The sequence below is a fragment of the Panthera uncia genome, chromosome A2, assembly GCF_023721935.1.
Source record: "Panthera uncia isolate 11264 chromosome A2, Puncia_PCG_1.0, whole genome shotgun sequence".
Taxonomy (NCBI): Eukaryota; Metazoa; Chordata; class Mammalia; order Carnivora; family Felidae; genus Panthera; species Panthera uncia.
This window is the reverse complement of record NC_064816.1, coordinates 2,680,870-2,703,182: the sequence shown is the minus strand read 5'-3', so window position 1 is coordinate 2,703,182 and position 22,313 is coordinate 2,680,870. Positions and strand designations below refer to the sequence as shown.

At 61.4% G+C, this 22,313-nt stretch overlaps 1 protein-coding gene across 1 annotated transcript in view; it reads left to right on the top strand.

Moving 5' to 3' along the window:
• The window catches only part of ZFR2 (zinc finger RNA binding protein 2), a 41,261-nt gene that overhangs the window by 10,607 nt on the left and 8,341 nt on the right, over positions 1–22,313 (top strand). The window contains 12 exon segments of the mRNA XM_049639622.1: positions 8,097–8,269; positions 8,272–8,285; positions 9,256–9,370; positions 9,829–10,053; positions 10,146–10,396; positions 12,514–12,696; positions 14,713–14,947; positions 16,038–16,189; positions 17,166–17,285; positions 18,743–18,882; positions 20,012–20,144; positions 20,791–20,981. Coding sequence (XP_049495579.1) covers positions 8,097–8,269; positions 8,272–8,285; positions 9,256–9,370; positions 9,829–10,053; positions 10,146–10,396; positions 12,514–12,696; positions 14,713–14,947; positions 16,038–16,189; positions 17,166–17,285; positions 18,743–18,882; positions 20,012–20,144; positions 20,791–20,981 — 1,932 coding nt within the window.

The window sequence follows — 22,313 nt, the reverse complement described above, 5'->3', positions numbered from 1 at the left end:
CTCTGCTGCCCCGTTGGCTGCTTTTCTGCCCAAGTGCTAGGCCAGTCGCCAATCCCCAAGCTGTGGTGTCCTCACCCGTTTTTGCGGGTCTGAATTTACCAGCAGCGCTTTTGACATCGGGGTAGTCACTCTGGGGTGGGCACTGTGGGGTGTGGAGCAGCCTCCCTGGCATCTCACTTCGTGCCAAGAGCACCCCCGGTCGTGACAACCTCAGGTGTCCCCAGCATCACTCCACCTTCCCTAGGGGTGGCATCACCCCAGGGGAGGGCCCTTCCTCTGGATTTCGGCTTCCCTACGGGCCGGGCCTGTGGAGATTCTTTCCCGTGAGCTGTGTTCCTGCTCACTCGTCTCCTAAGTGTGGCAGATTGGCTGCCAAAATGTCCCTGTCCTTCGTTCCTTCTCACGTCCTCACTTGTCCGCCATGACCTGGCAGCTCGTCCCATCTAGAAATGACGTTGGGCTCCCTGGCCCTTGGACCTGGGCTTCCTTGTGCCTCGTCTTGCTAACAGACAGCAGTGGGAGTGATACAGCCGTAGTTGACACCCCCCCCCTCCCAAATTCCGAACGGAAACCTACTTCCCAGGGTGATGGTATTAGGAGGTGGGGCCTCTGGGGAGGGGTTAGGTCATGAGGGTGCAGCCCCCATGAATGGGATGAGTGCCCTCGCCCCGCCCTCCCTGTGAGGACACAGTAGGAAGATGGCAGTGTGTGGTGTGAACCAGCAGACCGTCCCTCACCAGACGTGGAATCTGCCAGCACCTCGGTCTTGGACTTTGGCCTCTAAACCTTTGCCCAGGTCCCTGCCACTTCGGGAACGCTGCCGCATGAAGGACGCAAGGCTGGCCCTGGAGGTGGAGAGAGCCACAGCGTCCATCCGGCAGCCAGCCGCCCTCTAGAAGTAGCCTGCCTGCTTGCCGCTGACCTCAGATGCAAGGCGGCCCAGCCTACGCAATCACAAGTGAAATAAGCGATTGCTGTTTTAAAAAAAATTTTTTTTTTGAATGTTTATTTTTGAAAGAGAGAGAGAGAGACAGAGCACAAGTGGGGGGAGAGGCAGAGAGCGAGGCGGAGACCCAGAATCTGCAGCAGGCTCCAGGCCCTGAGCTGTCAGCACAGAGCCCGATGCTGGGCTCGAACTCCTAAGGTACGAGATCATGACTCGAGCTGAAGTCCTACGCTTCTCCGACTGAGCCACCCCGGTGCCCCAGGCAATTGCTGTTTTAAGCCAGGAAGCGGCAAAGCTTTTGAGTAAATGGCCAGAGAGTAAATACTTGCAGCTTTCTGTGTATCTGAGTTCAGGCTGCTGTAACAAAGTACCATGGAGGGGGAGGGGTGGCGCCTGTAAGCAGTGGGAACACATCCCCCGCTTGTGGAGGCTGCCGTCTGAGGCCAGGGAGCCAGCGGGGCTGGGCTCTGGGGACGCAAGGCCCTTGCACGGAGGAGGTGGGGACGGAGGAGGTGGGGACGGGGAAGCGGTCTCCCCTGGGCCTCCAGGGCACTCACGAGGGCTCCAACCTCATGACGCCATCTAATCTTCATCCTCCAAAGGCCCTGCCTCTCACGCTGTCGCACGGAAGGGAGGGGTTTCCACATCCAAATTCTGGGACGCGAAGAGTCAGTCCCCGTTCCAGGCTGCACTGTGTCCGTGGCAGCTACTGGTCTCTAGCCACTGCAGGACAGGACGCGAACCAGTGGGTGCGGCCGTGTGCCATCGGAACTTCAGGTTTTGACTCAAATGTGAATTTCACCTAGTTGTCACGTGTCACGAGACGCCACTCCTTTCACTTTCTCCAACCATTTGAAAACGGGAAAACCACCCTGCTGTGGGCCACACAGAAGCAGGCAGTGGGCAGATGTGGCTGTCCCTGGTCAAACCTTGCTTAAAACCCTGTCCTTTCTCCCTGTAGCTCTCCGCCTGGGCTCTGCCGGGTCTCTCCTGAGAGTGGGTGTGAGATGCGTGTGCCCTCCCTGAGTCCGACGGGACACCCCACGCTCCCACTTCTTTGTGGGGCTCGCTTAGCTACATACAGGCAAGGTGGCACTCCATCCTCTCAGACCATGAACACCAACAGTGTCCTCATGGTGTCGTGGGTTGTTCAGGATAAGGCGGGCCTAGTGTTCCCTTTCTGGGTCACAGCCAGCACTTTGGTCTTTGTCACCAAACATTTACTACCCTTGACTGCTCTGCACGGCCCCACTTTAAGTGTTTGTAGAGCCCTGAAGGAGGAAGGGTGGGTGTGCCAGCCGCCCGGCCATCAGTGGGAACCGCCCCCGTCGCCCCCCCCCCCCCCCACCCAGCCTCTCCCAAGGCCAGAAGAGGCCTTGCAGGGAAGGGTGACTGGGATTTGGGTGGGTGGGGCTTGGATGCAGCCCACCAGGCCGAGAGAAGGGCCAGGTGTGGACAATGAAATGGGAGAGGCGCACAGGGGCTGACAGGAAAACTGTCCTGTGTCCTGAGGGACAGAGGATGTGTGGGGTGACAGGAGGCTGGACGGTGAGCTCAGGGCTCTCAGATGTGAGGCAGAATCTGGGTTTTATGCAGTAACCAATTAGGAGTCACCAAGAAAATCTCACCACAAGATTTGTCCTGTTTTAGGATGCTCAGGTGGTGCTATAGGCTGAACTGTGCCCCCTCCCACCCCCCCCCGCCCAACTCCTATGAAGCCCAGCCCCCCATGCGAGTGTATTTGGAGGTAGGGCCTCTAACGAAGTCATTACGGTTAAGCAAGGACACGGGTGGGTCTAGGGCAGCCATCCTGCCCCATTCTGTAGGCTGGGCTTGGGGGCAGGTGGTGGGGGCCCCGGGCTGGACAGGAAGCCGGCACAAGAAGACACGTGGAGAAGGTCCGTGGAACATACCTTGCAGCATTGCTTTAGCACAGAGACGTTGGAAATCATGTTTGGTGGTTTAAAGAGATGCCCGTGAACTCTCTGATGCCCCTCCCGTCAAAAGTCAGGGCCTGACCCTCTGCCCCGGAGTGTGGCTTAGATGCGGTGATTCACTTCTCCCCAGCGGAGTGTGGCACGTTCGGCCGTGTGATCGACTTCTGGGGCTGGGCCACGACAAGTCCAGTTTCGGCCTGGCCTGGCCCCCCCCCCCCCTCCCGGCGTCTCGGTTTTCTCTCTGGCGGGAGCCAGTAGCCACGTCGTAAGAACACAGTGCCAGGGAGGCCCGCACGGGAGGATCAAGGCCTCTTGCGAACAGCCAGCACCGAACTGCCAACCGCGTGAGGGAACATCCCAGACACACAGCCCGCTGCCCCGGTAAGCCTTCAGTGATGCCGTCCCGGCCAGCGTCTAGTTGGCAACCTCCTAAGGTCGGTGAGCCGGAGCCCAGCCACTCCAGTCCCGAATTCCTGGCCCACAGACACCATGAAGACAGATATTACTGTTTGAAACCACATCACCGGGGATAATTCTTGACTCAGCGATACGTACCTAACACGTAATGTAAATATCTACCAACGGGAAGATAGGCAGGTGAGCTGTGATGTACTCAGACGAGTAGGTAATCAGCCTTGAAGTTCGGGAGGCCCCGGGAGGAAAGCGTGAAAGGAAGCCTGCTCGCCAGATGTCTCAATATTGCAACGTTACAAACCAAGCTGGCAAAAAGTTACATACGGTATGTTTATCCTACCTACCCTGACAAACATACCTTTCTAGCAACAACAACAACAACAAAGAGGCTAAGGGTTTTGTGGCTGGCAGAACAGCAGAGATGACTGAGTTCATTTCTTGCGCGTGCCGGCATGCTGTTGATGGGCTAGTGCTGCCTGGATGTCTTAAATAAGATGAAGACATACTAATTCAGAAATGAGTCTATATTCTGTAAAATATTTCTCTTAGGTGCCCCAGTTTCAGCATGAATGATGTTGGCAGTAATCAAGATTTTCATGTCCTTTCGAGTTTTGTTACAGAAATGCCCTGAAGCAGCTGTCATGGATGGGCTGACTTGTGTCCCCCTAAAATTTATCTCTTGAAGTCCTAAACCCCAAGATCCCACTCAGATGTGACTGTATTTGGAGATGAGGGCCCTTAAAGGGGTGATTCGGTCAAAATGCGGTCGCAAACGTGGGCCCTGATCCGGTCTGACTCCGAGGACACAGACACCCACGGAGGGACGACCGTGTGAGGACGGGGGAAAAGACGGTGTCTGCACGCTCGGGAGAGATACCTCGGAAGGAACCAAGCCTGCCAACTCCTTCGTCTTGGACCTCCAGCCCGTAAAATTGTGGGAAAATGAGTATCTGGTGTTTGAGCCACTGTGCGTAACGGCAGCCGTGGCAAAGGAACACGGCCCCTTTCCCGTCAGGCTTCTGCCTCTGGACTGCGGAGCACATGACGGGGCGGCGTCCAGAGCCTGAGTCCCCGCAGGGACGGATCCTCAGAGGGGTGTGCATTCTTACCCACACGGGTGCCCGGGGGCGCGAGGCCTTCATTTCTGCTGGAACCCCAATGGAGAAAGGCTGAGGTAAGGCTCTAACCAGGAGATGTGGGTAAAGCCCAAGGGTACAAAACAGGTGTATTTTCACCAAAGATGCTGAGTGAGTGTAAAACGTGGAGAAAGCAACGTAATTTCTCATGTGTTTCTAAAAAGTTTCTTAAAATATTAAAAATGTTTTATTAACGTTAGGAAAACATGTGGGTCGAGATGGGGAATGACTGCTAGTGCTCATGACTTTGTTTTTTCTTACTGTCGTAGCGAGATAAATACAACATAAAGCTCACCATCTCTGAGTGCACAGCTCAGAGGCGTCAGGCACACACACACTGTCGTGCAGCCACCCCCACCACCCGGCTCCAGAACTTTCCATCTCCCCAAACCGGGACTCTGTTCCCACGAAGCGCTGACTCTCCCTGCCCCCTGCTGCCCCCCACCCCAGGGGCTCCCACCGTCTACTGTCTGTCTCTGTGGACAGGACTCCTCTAGGAACTTCCCGTGAGTGGGGTCATGCAGGACATGTCCTCTGTGTCTGGCTTCTGTCACTGTGCGCAGCGTCCTCACGGTCTGTCCACATGGTGGCAGGTGGCAGGACGTCCTTCCTTTCGGAGACTGGATCATATTCTGTTGTGTGTGTGTGTGTAGGCCATATTTTCCTTTCATGTCATAGAGCAAGAGGTGGGGAGAACGGTCTCCCCAGGGCCTGAACCGGGTTAGTCACTAAAGCAGGTGGGGACAGAGATGCCTGTGTGCTTAGTAAAGGTGTGTGCGTTTGTGATGTGTGGGACCTTCTTTTTTTAAACATTTTTTTAGTGTCTATTTATTTTTGAGAAAGAGTGCAAGCAGAGGAGGGGTGGAGAGAGTGAGACAGAGAATCCCAAACAGGCTCCATGCTATCAGCACAGAGCCCGACGTGGGGCTCGAACCCATGAGCCGCAAGATCATATCTGAGCTAAAATTGAACGCTCAACTGACTGAGCCCCCCAGGCGCCCCTAGGTGGGGCCTTCTAATGCAGCGTTGCCCCATCAGAGTTTCCGTGATGAAGGAGATGTTCCGTATCTGTGCCTTCCACCATGGTAGCCACTAGCCACGTGTGGCTCTCAAAACCCAAATTAGTTAAAATTAAACTACATTTGGGGCGCCTGGGTGGCTCGATCAGTTAAGCGTCCGACTTCGGCTCAGAGTTCGAGCCCCGTGTCGGGCTCTGTGCCGACAGCTCGGAGCCTGGAGCCTGCTTCGGATTCTGTGTCTCCTTCTCTCTCTGCCCCTCCCCTGTTCACACTCTGTGTGTCTCTCTCTCTGTCTCTCAAAAATAAGTAAACATTAAGAAAATTTAAAAAAATTAAACTACATTTGAATTCCATTCCTCCGTCACCTGAGCCGTGTTGTAAGTGCGTCGGGGCCACGTGTGGCCAATGCTGGTGTGTTGGACAGTGGCAGCTCTAAGATGTGGGGCCGGGTCAGGGGCCGTCTAGCCCAAGTAGAAGGGCAGTAGGGGACCTAACAGTTGCGAATGAAGGAAGCACAGGTGTTTGTCTCCATCCGGGTTCCTTCCAGACGGCCTGGGGGGGGGGGGGGGGGGGGGGGGGAGGCAGGTCGCAGGGTCAGATGAGTAACGAGGACGTAGCTTTACACACAGCATCACATTGAATAGCGACAGTGCTGTATGAAGACTCAATTCGAATGTGGCAAAAGCACAAAGCTCATGGCCGGTCGCGGCAGGGAGGGAAGGGGATCTGATGGGGGGATTGAGTTCTCGCTGTTGAAAGAAACTTGGAAGCAAATGTGGCAAAATAGCAACGCTTATTGCACCTCAGCGGTGTGCACTGTGTTCTTTGTTTGAAACGTTTTGTGAAAAAGAAGTCTCGGCACCGAGGGGATTCAGAGAGCCGGTCAGGCATCCACTTGATCTGCTTTTGGACCAAGAAAGTCTGTAAAACGGTAGGCCGAGAAGCAAAAATCTCACAAGTGGCTGACTTGAGCCGAACTGTTCCTCCTAATGGGTAGGGTGCTGCTGCTTTCCCGGGAGCGACGAAAACAAGTGGTTACCTTGGAGGGTTGGCTTCCAGCTGGGTTTTGCTTTTGCTGTAGAGCTGCGGATTCCGAGTTGTTTGGACAGTGGCATTGCACTTGGGAGTGGCCCGCGGGGCACCGGAGGGTCCAGGACACTGCCTCCGATCGAATCTAGAAGCGTGCCGTAGGTGGGAGCCACAGGGGCCGCCCCCACCTGCCTGTTTCCCGCACACGTGCCCCGGGGGATGCCTGTAAGCTCACGCTCCGCGTCTGTATTTACTGAGCACCTGCTATGTGTCCGATGCTGTTGCTGTGCTGGGAGAGACCTCGGGACATGCTGCTGTTCCTGCGGGGGAGGGACGGAGACGATCGGGTGGCACTGGGAAGAAAACCCCAGCAGGGCGAGGGGACAGAGTACTGCCCCTGTCCTAGACTGACTCGGGGAGGGCTCGTCGGAGGAGGTGACAGCTGACAGGGGGGGATGGGGGGGGGGGGTGCGCTGTGAGAGGACCCCTCTGGCTGCCAGGATGCCAGTGAGGAGAGGGCGGGTGCCTGGTGGGGGTGACGCACCAGGCTCCGCTGGCCCCCAGCTCCTGCGAGGAACCTTTGCACTTTACTCTGCGTGGTTGACGCTCAGCATTCTGCTCGGCCTGGAGGGCGCTCCGTGTGTCGTCCCAGCTGGGCAGCAAGCCACTTAGAGGGACAGGAGCCGTCACCGCATGCCTGGCTTTGGTCCAGAATGTGTGCGGAAGTACCAGGGGCTCGAGCAGTGCTGGCCGCGGTGCCTTTGTCCTTGGGACCCCCTGCCCTGGAGCACACACACATGCACACACACATGCGCCTTGCCTCATCCCCGGCTGGCTTTGCGGCAACTTTCTTCTGTGATCCATACGGGTGTTGGCTAAAACCTCTGATGCTGCTCCTCTCAGACAAACGGACTGTTACCTTTGAGGATGATATTTAGCAGAGTGGGGGCGCTTGGGTCACAGAGATCTGGGTCTGGATCAAGCACTTGACCTGTGTCCTCAGAGGTTCCTCATTCAGAAACGGGACAGATGGTCACAGTGGCGCCTTCTCAATGGCAGTAAGGGGAGAGGGAGGTGGTGTGGACAAAGGCCTCAGTGCTGTGCGTCCTGCAGAGCAAGCCGGCAGTGAAACTCGTTCTCGTGACTAAGAGTTTTAAGTTTCGTGTTAACTGATTTTCTGTATCTCAATAATTGGGGGGTCCATCGGCTCCTTGGTTACAAAATACCGTTCAAGTCTAGCTTTCTCAGAAGAATGTCGATGTCCAGATAAAGCTTGCTGCCCGCACAGATGAGCCGAGAAGTCAACCAGTGGGCTCAGGCCCTGACTTTGTCACTTACGGTGCCTCGGTTTTCCTCACCTGTAAAACGGGGGCAAGGAGGGTCCCCAACGCACAGAGGTGTTAATGACGTTGTGTTAATTCATGAAAAGTGCTTAAAACCAAGCCTGCTCTCTTAGCAAGGTCTTAACAAAGGCTAGTAGGTAGAGAAAGTGCAGAATTACTGTCGGCATCCCGAGCAGCCGACGTTCAGGGTCCGACGGAACTTACGAGCTTCCACGAAGGCGTTCGCAGAACTCCGTGATGCAGCCGGCTCCTGTGTTTATCTGTGGTTCCAGCGCCCAGCCTCCGATGGCTTTTCCCCTCCCCGCCACCGGAGCCAGCCTCGCCCCGGGACCTGCTGCGACCCCGACGTTTCCCGCGGCCGCCCGGCCCCCCGGGCCTGTCGGCGTGGCGGGGTGTGGCGGGTACCAGCCCTGCCCCAGCTGGCCCCCGGAGCCTGCCCCAGCGCCGCTCCCTCCTACCAGGTACCAGCCCGGCCTCTCTCTCACTGGCACCTCACCTTTGAAGCCGCGGGTAGCGTCGAGTGGGAGCGTGCAGCGGGTGGCCCGCACTAGCAGACGGTCGGGCGCACAGACGTCCCTTCCCCGCGCTCCTGTCCCTGCCTGTGACCGGGAGCAGGGGACGAGCGTGAGCTCATCTGGCACTTCTGGCGCTGCTGCTGCCATCTTCCCGACCCCTTCTCTGGGCCTGGAGATCCAGCCGCTCGGAACTTCCAGCACGTCCCGTGCTGGACGTGGTCCAGACCCCCGGGCCTCTGCCGCCCACCGCTCGTCCCCTCTAACACCAGCAAACGGCGCCACGGGCCGCCCCGCTGGCAGAGCTCGCTCTGTTCGGCCCCGCCCTCTTCCTCTGTCCCTTGCCTTTGCTTCCCCAAGGCCTCTGGGGCTTCTCCCCGCAGCCCGTCCCCCGAGCTCCTGCCTGTCCCCAGGGCCCACTCCTGACCCCTGCTTTCACGCTCACCTGCCTGTGGTCCCGTTCCACGTGACGACCCGAAGGCTCCTTTGCACGTCACCCAGACCCTCCCTGAGTCCCTGGCCCCAGCTGTCACCCCAGCCCCTAGTCCCCTGCTCTGACCGCCTCCGTCTTCTGCAAGCCCACCAGCTGGCTCCACGTGGGGGCCTCTGTGTCCTGACCCTGCGGGGAACCCTGTCCCCACGTCCTCACGTACCACCCTCCCTGCGCTGCTCCCGTGCGAGCGGTTTCAGGCTGGGCATTGCCCACAGCGCTTCTGCCCTCAGACGTCAACATTTCCACGAGAGCGGCCACGTCCAGCTCGCTGGTCGCTGCGTCCCCAGCTCCTGAACCGGCCTGTCAGAGTCGGAGCTCAGGAACTGTGAACGTGAGCCGCGTGTGGGGCCGGCGAGGGCACGCCTTGCCCCTGCCCTGAGGGGCCCTCTCCCTGCCCCGTGTCTCTCCGGGGTAACCCCCTCTCAGGACGGTTACAGCCGCGAACCAGCGACGGATGCCGGCAGCTACGAGAACAAACAGGATCCCCTGCCCGCTGCCAGCCAGCCTCGGCTCCCGGCCTCGGCCGTGCCATGCCAGCCAGGTGGGCCTCTGTGAGGGGCCGCCGGCTTCACTGTGGGAGCAGCCACCGCGGAGCCACATTTTAAACTTGCCCAATTCGTAGGAGGTCCAGGGGTCGTGTGACTGTCAGGGCTGCCTTCTCAAATATGCGCCGAAGTCTCAACTAGGGCCGGGCCCGTGTAGGAGAGAGAGGGAGAGAAGGAAAGAGAGGCAGAGAGACGGAACTGGAAGGAGATCTGGAAGGAGGGGGGTTCTGCTGAGGACTTGGACTTGAGGGGTGGGAGAGGCCGGGGCCGTGGCCTCCAGCCGCAGGTGAAACTTCCAGGAAGTTCGAGGCCAGTAGCACCTGGGACCATGCTGGTTCTAGGCAGCGGGAGAGGCCCGTTGCCACGGCTACGGGGGGCCGGGATTCCCACTGCTGGGAGGGGGGAGGTTGGGGGCAGAGGGGTAGCTTTGCAGAGAGGTTTTGTTTGCCCTCAGGGACTAAAGGAACGCATGTCTGGCCCGGCGGTGGGTACGGCCCAGCGCAGCCCCTGCAGCAGGCGGCCACCGCTAACGCAGGACAGCCAGTCAGCACCCTGGCCCTGAGCTGCACGGAGAACGACACCCGCCTGCCGGCCGCCAGCACTCTGCCCGCGGCCTCCGTCTCCACCCTGCCTTCCTACACCCCGACCTCCTACAGCCCCATGTCTGCCCTGGACGCAGGTACGGTGCATTTCCGTGTGTGCACAGGCCATTCCTGAAGAGGCGCCACAGCCAACCCGGCGCCCCGTCTGGGTTTTCTCTCTGTTTCCTAGGACCGAGCCACCCGAGCTGTGACCTGGCCGAGCGCTTGGCAACCGGTCCTCACCGCCCCTCACCGCCGCCCCCCCGGCCGCCCCCCCAACTCCCAGAGCCCACGGGCTCCCTGTGGGGCGGCCCGGGGAACAGCCCCAGGGCCGGTTCTGCCGGTAGCCTGGCCGGAAAGCCCCCGAAGCCCAAGGGTGGCCCCAGGCAGCCCCTGCTTCACTACTGTGACGTCTGCAAGATCAGCTGTGCCGGCCCCCAGGTCAGCTGCCCTCCACCCCCCGCCGAGCAGGCCCTGGGGACCTTCCTGGGGACCGTCCTGCCTCCTCGGGTAGCCACACGTCAGGGGTGTCCTGTTCCGGAACTGGCGGTGACACGGGCGCATCAGAACTGCCTTTCCGGCGCGCTCGTGGAGGACACGAGGGCAGGCGCAGCGCTGACCGCTGGCGGCGGGAGCACGGGCAGAGGCGGGCAGCACCCCCTCCTGCGAGCAGCCACGGGTGCGGCAGGGGCAGTTCCGAGAGGCCTGGGGGTGGGGTGCACCTTCGTCGCAGGGCTGCTCGAGCAAAGGTGCACCTGAAGCAGGGTGCCTGGTGGGCGGGAGCAAGGGTGTGTGTGCTCTGTGCGCGTGTGCGTGTGTCTTGTGTGTGCGTGTGTGTGTGCTGTTGTCTGAGAGGGACGCCCCCCGGCCCTGCTCACAGATAACCCAGCTGGCGCTCTGGAAAGGTCACCAGATGCTGGGGTTCCATCTTGACAGAGAGCAATGCGCTAATTCTGTCTTCTTTTTATTTATTTATTTTTACGTTTATTTTGAGAGAGCGTGTGTGCACGCGTGCAGGAACGAGAGGGAGACAGGGAGAGAGAGAGAGAGAGTTCATGAGAGACTAGCGGGGAGAATCCCAAGCAGGCTCCACGCTGTCAGCACGGAGCCCGACGTGGGGCTCGAACTCCAGAACCGTGAGATCGTGACCTGAGCCGAAATCAAGAGTCGGACGCTGAACCAGCCGGGCCCCCCCGGGCGCCCCCACGGCACTCTCTTTGTGCTTGTCCTCACCTGCACGTGTGCGTGCATTTTGCTCAGTGTGACCTTGTCACCTGGGCCGGCTCCCGCCTCCGCAGCCACGTCGGGGTCCTGAATTGGCCCTTCCCCACCCCCGCCCGCCACTCTATCACCTGGTGCGTGGAGCTCCGTCGGCTGGCCTCCCGCGGCCCGGGCAGTACTGGTGCCTGTCCTCCGGGCGTCCATCTCTGTAGCCTCTCCCCCTGGGGCGGCCCAGGTGACCGTGCAGCCAGGGGCACAGGGACCTCTCCCAGCACTCCTCCCTGCTTTGTCTCCCTGTCTCTCTTCACACACGACGCACGCGTTTACGGCGAGGAGTCCGGTAGCCGCACGGCCACTGCAAACGCGTCCTGTCGCTTTGAGCTCGGAGCTCTGCAGCGTGTTCTGCCGGCCGTTCTGTCCTTCCACTGCAGCATCACCGCCTCCCCGTGTCAGGGGAAGGCCAGGGGCTCGGGGGGTGGGCCGGGCACCCAGGAACTCGCACTTGCTGTGGCGATGGAGCTAGAGGTCAGACCCGGGTTGTGGGCAGCCGCGGGGCTTAACTAGGGTGGTGCGTGGGGATCGCAGGCCGGAGTGGGCTCTGTCCTTCTAGACTCTTCTCTGCCCCAAGGCTTTCACCGTGTGTGTGTGTGTGTGTGTGTGTGTGTGTGTGTGTGCGCGCGCGTGCGCGCACACCTGCTGTTGCTTGGGTAAATGCTCACAGGTTTCCTGTGTTCAGGAGAGTGTCCCCTCCTGCTCCTGTCCCCGCTTCCCACCTGCCCCCGAACCAGCCCGTGTGGGTTTCCCCGAGATCTCTTCCCTGCAGGGCATGCTGACCCTTGGCATGGTCAGAGCGCGTTGCTTTAGCGGGCCCACTCTGGGGGTGTTCGCTGTGGCCGGCCTCGTCCTCAGGATTCCCAGGGAGGAGTCCGGTCACTTGCCAGACGCCGCCAGATCCTTTGGGCTCGGGCCTGTGAGTCCTGGCAGCCTCCCTCGCGTGGACCCCTCGTAGCCGCGCTCCAACGAGGAAACGGGCCCTTGCTGTTGCGGTCGTGTGTGTCCTTGAGTGGTTTCCGAGGTCAGATTCTGAACAGCCAGAGTTTTCCTTCGGAGAAGCCTCTGAAACCACGTGTGTGTTTCTTCAAGGACACTTGCTTGTTGATTTTCAGATAAGAGAAAGAAAAACCTGACGTTTTTCAGCCTGAGCTTCTGAGCCTGTTGACGGGGTTTAATAAAGTGGCTTGGTGGCCGGTGGACGGGGAGGGGGCCACAGGCCCCCGCCTCCCCCGCGAGTCAACCGCACACCCGCCCCTCAGGCCGCTCTCCCTCTCTGCCTGCAGACCTACGTCGAGCACCTAGAAGGGCAGAAGCACAGGAAGAAACAGGCGGCTCAGAAGATGGGCACCCGGCCTGACAGCAGCCCGAGCAGGGGGCAGACACAGCTGCGCTGTGGCCTGTGCGCCGTGTCCTGCACTGGGGCAGACGCCTACGCCGCTCACATCCGGGGGGCCAAGCACCAGAAGGTAGGAATCCCAGGTGACAGCCCGGTGGCTGGAGGGGGCGGCCGCCAAAGGCAAGGAGCTTTTCCTCAGGAGCCAGACAGCTCCCTGCTGTTAAAGTCCCCCCGCCTGTGGGACGACAGCATATGGAGCGGGGCCTGGGCCTCGTACCCGGACCCCAGAGGGAACCTTCTGGGCTGTAGGTGTGTTTACGTGTTTATGGAAATAAGCATTTGTGTGTTGAGGGCATCAACTACGTGTTCCATTTGAAGTTCTGCTTTTTAAAGATAAATGGGTCAAATTAAACTAACATGCAAACACTAAGTTTAAAAAAAGTTTTTTTTCATGTTTATTTATTTTGGAGAGAGAGAGAGAGAGAGAGCGAGCGAGTGGGGGGTGGGGGGCAGAGAGAGATGGAGACACAGAATCCCAAGCAGGCTCCAGGCTCCGAGCTGTCAGCACAGGGCCCGACGCGGGGCTCACACTCACGAGCTGTGAGATCATGACCTGAGCCGAGGGTGGACGCTTAGCTGACTGAGCCACAGAGGTGCCCCTAAAATGCTAACTTTTAATGTCAATTTTAATAGCAATGTTTTAAGTGGCATGAAATTATTTAACATCAGTGCTTTTGATATGTATTCCTATTTTATTTATTTTATGGTTTTTTGTATTTTACTTTTGAGAGAGAGAGAGAAGGGGAAGAGCAGAGAGAGAGACAGAGGGTCCAAAGCAGGCTCTGTGCTGTCAGCAGATGTGGGCTCGAACTCACAAACCCTGAGATCTTGACCTGAGCCAAAGTTGGACACTTAACCGATAGAGCCACCCAGGTGCCCCATATTCCTGTTTTAACATCAGCATTTTTGTGCGGCCTTCAGAATGCACATAGTATGTCCTTTTATGGAGAGACTTGATGGGATCCCCACCTGAGGGAAGGTCGGGACACACCTGCCTCTCCCCCGGGGGTCTGCTCTTCCCGTGCTGCACAGCGAGCTTCTGGAAAAGCAGCCCCCTTCCCAGGTGGTGGTGGTAACCTGCAAGGTGACTCCGGTCACGGGGGGCGTGTGGCGAGGGCGGGAGGGGACGTTCCTGGGGAACCAGCTTCAGGCCGCGTAGTTACTGAGCAGGAGGGTTAGGAGGGAACCTCCTCCAGGTGCCCTCCCTCACGGCTGGCCCTCCTCCCGCCCCCCCACCGCGGGACCCGTCTTCTCCCCTGCACTCCTCAAGAGCCTTGTCTCCAGCGCGGCCGGGGCAGGCTCTCAAGGGCGTGAGGGAACCCACAAACCCCTCAAAGGAGAGAGCGACCCGTGGAGGAGGGGAAGCAAGCGGGTGGAGGAAGGGGGGGAGGGGATGCCCGGGCCTGGCCGCGCAGGGGTGCGGGCGGGAGAACCGGGGCCCCGGAAGGGTGGGCTGTCCTGCGGGTCCGGGAGAGCCCGCAGCCAGCTCTGGGCGGGGGCGGGTCTGAGCTGTGAGCGTCAGACCCGGGGCGAACACGGCAGTTGACGGAGGGAGAGGCAGTTGGCGTCAGTCCTCCCAGTAAGTACGTTTGACGGGGGCCGGGGGATGCCGAGGATGGGGTATGACCGGATCCCGGGTGCATCTGTGTCCGTGGATGTGTCCACACGTCCCTGCAGAAGGTGGAGTGTGTCCGTGGACATCTTAGCAGTGGCCTCTGGCCACACATCTCGCCACACACACTGTGTCCCGTCCGGGCCGGGCCCGGGGCTGGCGCTGGGGTTGCAGAAAATGGCCCTTTCGGCCTGAGCCAGTGCCATTTGGAGGGGGGTGGGTGTAGGCGGCACAGGGTGTCGACGTGTTCTAGGTCCTGCCTGCGCAGGACTGGTAGGGCCTGGAAGCAGGAGGGAGCTTCTAGAAGGAGTGGGGCTGGAGAGCCCGGGCGTGTCACTGGGGGCTGCGGTGGGGGCGGCGCCCTCCCGTCCGTAGGCTCCCAGCCCCGCACACCCCCTCGGTGTTCTTCCCGTCTCTTCGGGAAGGCGGAGGAGGCCCGGAGAAGGCCTGACGGGGGACCTGGGTCTGTTCCAGGTCTTCAAGCTGCACAGCAAGCTGGGGAAGCCCATCCCCCCCATAGAACCCGTGCCGGGGAACTCCAGCTCGGCCACGGCCACGGCCGCGGGCGCCAGCGGGCCGGCCCCCGTCACCGCGGAGAGTCCCTCCACGGCCTCTGCCAAGCCCGCAGCCCCCGCCCGCCCCAGCGCGCATGCCCCGAGCAAGCCAGGGCCGGCCAGGAGACCGGCGGCTTTGAAGGCCTCGCGCCCGGGTACGTGTCTGTGCGTCACAGCCAGCCACCCACGCCCTGACTCCTCACGCTGGGATTTCAAGGAAGCGCTTGTCCATTTAACTTGCGTGCGTGCGTGCCCGCCATCCCCACTCTGGAGGGTCGAGCCTCTGGATGGAGGGCGGGGATGGGGAGAGGCAGGCACCTTCCGGCCGCACCGTGGTAGCGCCTCTCACACCCCGGTGCTCGTGGCGAACAAAGCGGGCTCTGATGAGTGAGGTGGGTCCCGGGAAGTTAAGGGGGCTCCTTGCCACTCCACCTGCAGCCCGCCTCCCCTGGGTGGGGGCGCACCCGCCGTGGCCTGGGCAGTGGAGGCAGCCAGGTGGCACCAGCAGGGCGGGTAGCTAGGATTGTGTGTGACGCCCTCGCTCCACCGACTGCTTAACGGCACCGCCTGATTTACCCTCCACGACTCTCAAAAGTAGCTTTTGTCACGATCCCAGTTTGCAGAGGGGAAAAACAAAGGTGAGGCGAGGCCCCGGCCACCTCACACGCGGTGCAGATGCGATTCAGACCCAGGTCCGGCCGACAGGCTCTGCGCCCCCCGCCCTGCTGCACCCGGGAAGCAGGGGGAGGACTTACCTTACTTTGAGCCTCGGCAGCACCGTGTTTTGAGTAACCGCGTGCTATTGAAGGTGAAACCATGAAGCAGCATGGCTGACAGATGGGTCTCCCCCGTGAGGCCCGGTGAATTTGCCCCACGGGGCTGGGCTGACCGTGTCCCCAGTCCACCTGGAACTCTGTCCTCCGTCACCTGAGGGATGCAGAGTTGGAGCGGCTGGGGGCTCCTCTGGGCGGGAGGGGCGGCGGCGACAGGGCTCTCTGTGGATGCGTTCGGATTTCCGCCAAACCCTGCGTGGGCCTTGTTCTCTCAGCTGCGGCCCAGGCTGGCCCAGAAGGGGCTTTCGGGACCTGGATCTGACTGACTGACGTCACGGGGGCTGGGGGTGCGGGTGACTGGGCAGCAGGAGACCTCGGTTTGCATGTTGTCCACCCTCCACACTGGCGGACTGGAAGCCAGCCGTGGTCTCCGGCCGGAGCGGGCTGTAAGCAGCGCAGTCCTCCCTTCCAGGGCCCCCCGAGCCGCAGGCAGCGGGCAGCAGACTCCCCGAAGGGACACACCTCGTATCAGATGGGTCTAGGGAACCGCCCACCGGAGGAGGCTCTGCAGAAGCTTCTGGAAGGTGTGATGTGCAGCCCGTGGGCCCAGGCTACGTGGAGGAGGTAACTGCCAGGCAGCCGTCGTGATGGGGCCATCGGTGTGCGCCCCGCCCTGTCACTGGGCCGTGGCAGAGGATCTGGGCAGGGCCCAGACTTCAAGACCTCGCCCCGTTCTCCACCTGAGGTGTACACACTTGTCCACGGGAGAAGCCCGCGGGAAGGCCCGGGCCCTGGGCTTCAGATCCTGAGACAGACCAGCACTTCCTGAGCCTTTTCCCGCTGGGAGGAAGGCAGAAAGGGGGATCTGTGTCCTGCTGAGCTTCTCCCCGCAGGCACGCGATTCTCGGGCTTAGGCAGCCGGTGTGCACCACCCAGAGCCCCGGCGGTGGCCCTGCAAGGCCTGCCTCCAGCAGCCTTCTAGAACCAGATTTGGAAGCCGCCTCCCCGGCGGCCGCTTCCGTAGTCCCAGCCTCGCCGCCGCCGCCGCCGCCTCCTCCTCCTCCTCCTCCTCCTCCTCCTCCTCCTCCTCCTCCTCGTGGCTGAAAGCATTAGCGTTTCTTCTGTCCTCAGGGTGATGTTTTTGTTTGACCAACTCAGCATCTTCTGTTTTGTCTGGAGGAATAACCACCCAGATAGATTGCTGCCACGGGAGGCCCTGTGGTTGGGCAGTTAGGAGATAGTAAGGTGCTGAAAAGCCTGAGGAGACACAGAAGGGGCCTGTGATGGGTGGAAATCACTATAGGGCGGAGGCCAGAGCCCTGCGGGGACCGGCCTTGGCGTGGGTACTGTTGCCTGGGGTGGGGGTGGGGCAGTGGGAGGAGGAGGGGCGCGGGACAGTGGCACAGGTGGCCCGGGGCACTGGCGGGCGTGTTGGTGAAAGGCTGGCTACCCTGAAACCCACTTGGCAGGCCGGAAGCCAGCGCGCGGGCCTGGGCACCCCCAGGAGGGCCCGGCGCCCTGGAGGTGACGGGAGGCGACCCTGCCCGGAGACCAGACCCGCTGCGGGGCAGCCCTAACTCAGCTGAGCTCTGTGTCACAGGTGTGTAACCACGAGGGCAAGGTGATCCGGTTCCACTGCCGGCTGTGTGACTGCAGTTTCAACGACGGCACCGCCAGGGACTTGCACGTGAGGGGACGGCGGCACCGGCTCCAGTACAAGGTGCGAGGGGCTGGGGAGGACCTGCCGGGTCCGCATCCTCCCTTTGTCCCCCGAGGCTGAGCCCCCCCCCCACCCCGGCCCCTCGAGCGGCATCCAGACCTGGCGTTTCCCGCTGCCGGGAGGAAAACCCAGAACTGCGTTTGCTCGTAGCGCGTGGTCTCTTGCTGCGGAACGTGTGGTGGGAAAACCGTGCCTGAGTGATGCTGCAGGGCGTCCTGGAGCACGCAGAACAGGCTCACGCAGGCCGCCTCCTGTCCCCAGCCCCGGCCGGGTTCTCTTCCGGCCTCTGCCGGGAGCCCGAGCTGGTGTGCAGCTGAGACGGGGCTCGGGGCTGAGCGGGTACCTGGGGGCCGGGAGGTCACGGCCGAGGGGCTGCTACTGCCACGGGGGCGTTGGCCTGTCCAGGCTGAGCCACATCTTCGGGGAGCCCGGCCTCCAAGGGGTCAAGGGGTCTGGGTGGCGGGTGCCGAGGGCCTTCCGGCGCCAGCAGGGTCCTTGTTAGGGGGTCCGCTCCCCACACAAGGTGGGGGGGCTCTTGGGTCCCTCAGCCCTGTGGGCTCACCCAGAGGGGCTGCCGGCTGTCTCCCTCTCTCAGGTATGCAGGGCACCGGGCCTTGTCACGCGTGCACACGACCTTGCGCGTGTCTGTGCACAGCCCACGTAAAAAGCGGCTTGTGGCTATTCCCCGTTCTTTAGCAGCTTTATTGAGACGTCATCCGCACGCTGCACACTTTACCCACGTGAGCACACGGGTTCGTGGCTCTTGCTGCTGCGTCTGCACAGAGCTGTGGCCATCGCCTTTCTGTAATTCCAGAACGCTCCGTCACCCCCAAATGAAGCCCGCCCCTATTAGCAGTTGCCCCCACAGTTTCCCCCACGAGCCCCCTTCCCGTCCGTGGATGAGCCTGTTCCGGACGTTTCACACACTCGGACTCACACCCTGCGTGGCCTCTCGCGTCCGGCTCCCTCCCTGAGCGTCGCGTGTTCGGGGTCCGTCCGCGGGGCGGCGGGGGTGGGCGCCTCGCTCCCGTGCACGGTGGACACGCCGTGTGTGCCTGCTCCTCCGTCAGTGGACACGCGGGCTCTTCCCACCCCACGCTGCTTAGACGGTGCTGCGCTTTCTGGATGATGGAAGTAAACGCTCAACACGGAGTCCAGGAGGGAATCTGAGCTACTTTGGAAAACGCGGATTGCTGAATTCCACACAGATGCCGCTTCCCCCGAGCGGCCTCGATTAGAAATAAACATCTTGGGTTGGCTCTGCGGCGACCGGTCAGCGGTTGGCCGTGGGGTCTCGCGGTGCTGACGATTTCCTTCTTCCCTGGGCAGCGTGGGCTCTTGTGGCCACACCTGGGCGGCGTCGAGTTGGGCCACAGAAGGCCGTGTGGGCTCCCTGGGCTCCGGGCCCTCGTCTAAAGGAAGGTCTCCCGTCTCACAGCCCTTCTTGCCCTTTCCAGAAAAAAGTGGACCCTGACCTTCCGATCGCAGTGGCGCCCAGTCCCCGAGCTCGGAAGCTGCTGGAGGAGAGGCTGAGGCGGCAGAGGCAGCTGAGCAGGAAGCGGCTGGAGGGGATGCGGCGCTGGCACGCCGAGATGAGGTGCGCGGGCCCCGCCGGCTGCCTCACCCTCCCGCACACCCTCTGCTCCCTTTCAGGCCCCAGGCCCGGGTGCTCACCCCTGCGAGGTGGGCAGGGGACACCGCCCTTGGCAGAGATGGTCGGGCTCAGGGCCTGCGTTAGCATCTCGTAAGACACGCAGGATGGCACAGCCACGGCAGCCACGGGACAGGCGCTCTGGGCCCCACTTCACAGGGATGCCCCGCGTCTCCGTGAACGCTGACCCCGGTATCCCCTGACTTCTGGTGTCCCCCTGACCCCGGTGTCCCCTGACCTCCAGTGTCCCCTGATCTCCAGTGTCCCTCCGACCTCTGTGTCCCCTGACCTCTGTGTCCCCTGACCTCTGGTGTCCCTTGACCTCTGGTGTCCCCTTGATCTCAGTTCCCCTGACCTCCTGTGTCCCCCGTCCTCCTGTGTCACCCTGAACTCAGTTCCCCTGACCTCCTGTGTCCCCCAGCTTCCTGTGTCACCCTGACCTCAGTTCCCCTGAGTTCCTGTGTCCCCCTGACCCCGGTGTCCTCTGACCTATGTCCCCCTGACCACCTCTGTCCCCCTGACCACAGAGTCCCCTGATCTCCTATGTCCCCCGACCTCCTCCGTCTCCCTGACCCCAGGATCCCCTGGTATCTGTGTCCCTCTGACCTCCTATGTACTCCAGACCTCTGGTCTCTGCCTGAACCTTAGGGTTCCTTGTGTCCCCCTGAATCTTCATGTCCCCTGACCACCCATGCATTTGTCACATCCTCCTTCGCCCTCTGGAGCAGGTTCGAAGCATTATTGACATGGTGTCTGATGCTCGGAAGGTCCAGGCAGTGTCTGAGCTGGGGAGCAAGACCCAGGACAGACTCAGGATTGCAGCTGTCCTTCATTCCCTGCCTCTTGCCCTTGGCATATGTTCTCCCGACCCGCCTGGCCTCAGTCTCCCTGATATACGGTGGGCATTTGTGCAGGACCCACATCCTGGAGGTGGGCTCCCAGGGCCCCATCAGGCTACTGTGTCTGTCCCTGGAGGTCCTGGAGCCCCGACCTCACCTAGCATCGCTCTGACATGACAAGCCCAGGGGACCCTCGGCTGCTTAGAGCAACCTGTCCCCCCTCTTCCCCCCAACAGGCGCTACGATCTATGTAGGAGGCGACTGGAGGAGGGGCCACAGGCCCAGGAAGAACACCCTGGACCCTCGCCACCTGACCAGCCGCCTCCTTCCCTCCTGAGCAGGCCGGGGGCACCTACTGGCTCACCTCTGGTGGGTGGCGGCCTTGTCTTTGTGCCGAATGCCTCCCGTGGTTGAGGCCCCACGGGTGGGTGAGGTTCTCAGGCCCTCCCTACAAGGACCTGAATCTTCTAGGAGTGAGGAACATGACTTTGAACGAGGACCCCCAAGGGGTGCCCAGGGGTGGGAGCTGGAGGGCCTGAGGGCCATAGCCTCATCACCAGTCACGGACAGGGGCCCCAGGCCTGGGTCCCATCACCAGCCACAGGCGCTCCTAGCTGTGGGGCCCCGGTCACCATTTCCCTCTGGAGCCTCAGCGTCCATCTGTCCACGCACGCTGGGCCAGGATGGGTTGGGAGCCCCCCGTGCCCACCTTGCCGAGGGGAAGGACCCCGTCGAGGTGGCTGCAAAGACCACCACAGAGGGGAGCCCACTGGCCCCACGCAGTCCTGGGTCCTCTCTGGCTCACTGCCCCGGGCGTCCCTAGCCTTCCTTCACCTGGCTCTCTGCTGCCACTTGCCTGCCACCCCCAAAGCCAGCCTGGCTCCGGGGCTCCCCACCCCGGACAGGGCTGCATGTGCCCTGCAGCAGCCGGGGCTGACCCGGCTCATCCCCTCCCCTACCTGCCGGGTGCCGGAGCCCCTCAGCCCGCCTGTGACACTCTCCCCTTTGCCTGTAGCCCACACGGCGGCCGGAGTCCAGCGATGACCGGCACGTCATGTGGACGCATGCTGCCATCTATCCCACGGAGGAGGAGCTCCTGGCCGTCCAGAAGGCCGTCTCCCACGTGGAGCGCGCCCTCAAGCTGGTGTCTGACGTGCTGGCCGACGAGAGCTCCGGAAGCCCAGAGCAGGAGGGCGGCGAGCACAGGTAGTGGAGGCTCCTCTCTGTTCCCAGGGCCCAGGGGTGACCTCGAGCCGTTCTGGACAGGACGTGGCTGGCAGGAGGGCAGAGGCCGCCTCACCTGGGACGGCCTCTGAGCTGTCCGCGGTCTCTGGGACTTTCCAGCCACGGGCAGAAATTCCCCAGACTGACGTTTCCTATGGAAGGTGCATCTACAGTGCCATTCACGAAAGGTTAACGGCATCTGTTTCCTGGTCTGCAAAACGGAGATAAGTGTGATTCACAGGGTGATGAAGGCCCCCCAGCGGGAGATGCCGCTGGGCCCCCATGAATCACCGCGACTCCTTCCTGTGACTTGGGGCAGGGAAGCCCCTCCGCCTGCAGTCGGAGAGGAAGTCAGCCTTTCCAAGTCCCTTCTCTCCGGGGCCTGCTGCTTCGGCTCCTCGTGGAGTTGTCTGTGTTACAGTAAAACGTAACCCGGAATTTACTGCCTGAACCGTTTTCGTGGGTCCGATTGGGCGGCACGGAGGGCATTCACCACCTTGTTTCCAGAACCGCATCCCCCACCGACCCAGCCACAAATCTGCCCCTGCTAAATTCCCGATGCCCTCGCCCCCTGCCCCCACCCCCCGGTCCCCTGGCTCAGCCTGATCTGGACATTGAGCAGAAGAGGAGCCCTGTGGCGTCGACCCGTTTGGGGTCTGGTTGTTACCAGGGTCTGCGCCCTCAGGAAGCGCCTGGTGCTACCTGTGAGTGACTTCCGAAGGGTCAGCCCCGGGCTCAGACTCGGGACCTCCCCTAGGACAGTGGACGGGTGCAAAGAGGCGCTCTTTCTGCTCTGCACTGACGCCCTTGCAGAGACGGCCAAACCCCCTCCCAGCTCCGAGGTCTGCCCGGGTGTAGGGTTCGCTCACCGATACACGAGAGCTGGTCTGGCCCCAGGGTGACCCTTGCCCTCAGCCCTGCTCCAAGGGGCGCAGGGCCGGCTTCCCTGGGCTGGTGCTGTGTGGGGTGCATAGGAACGCCACGCCGCACCCCTTCACGTGACACTCCCGTGTTCCCTCCGGTTTTCTCTCAGCACATGGGTTTTCTTTCTGTTTTTATTCATTTGCTTATTGTTTATGATTTTAAGTTTATTTATTTTGAGAGAGAGAGAGAGCATAAGCAGGGGAGGGGCAGAGAGAGGGGAGAGAGAGGATCCCCAGTGGTCCTGCACTGAACATGGAGGCCGGGCAGTGGACACAGGCAGACCTGGGACCTGCAGGCCTTCCTCAGGTCTCTCCCCCCCCCCCCCCCCCCCCAGCAGCACAATGTCATGCATGCCCACAGCACTCAGCAGCTGCAGAGTCGTGTGGCCCC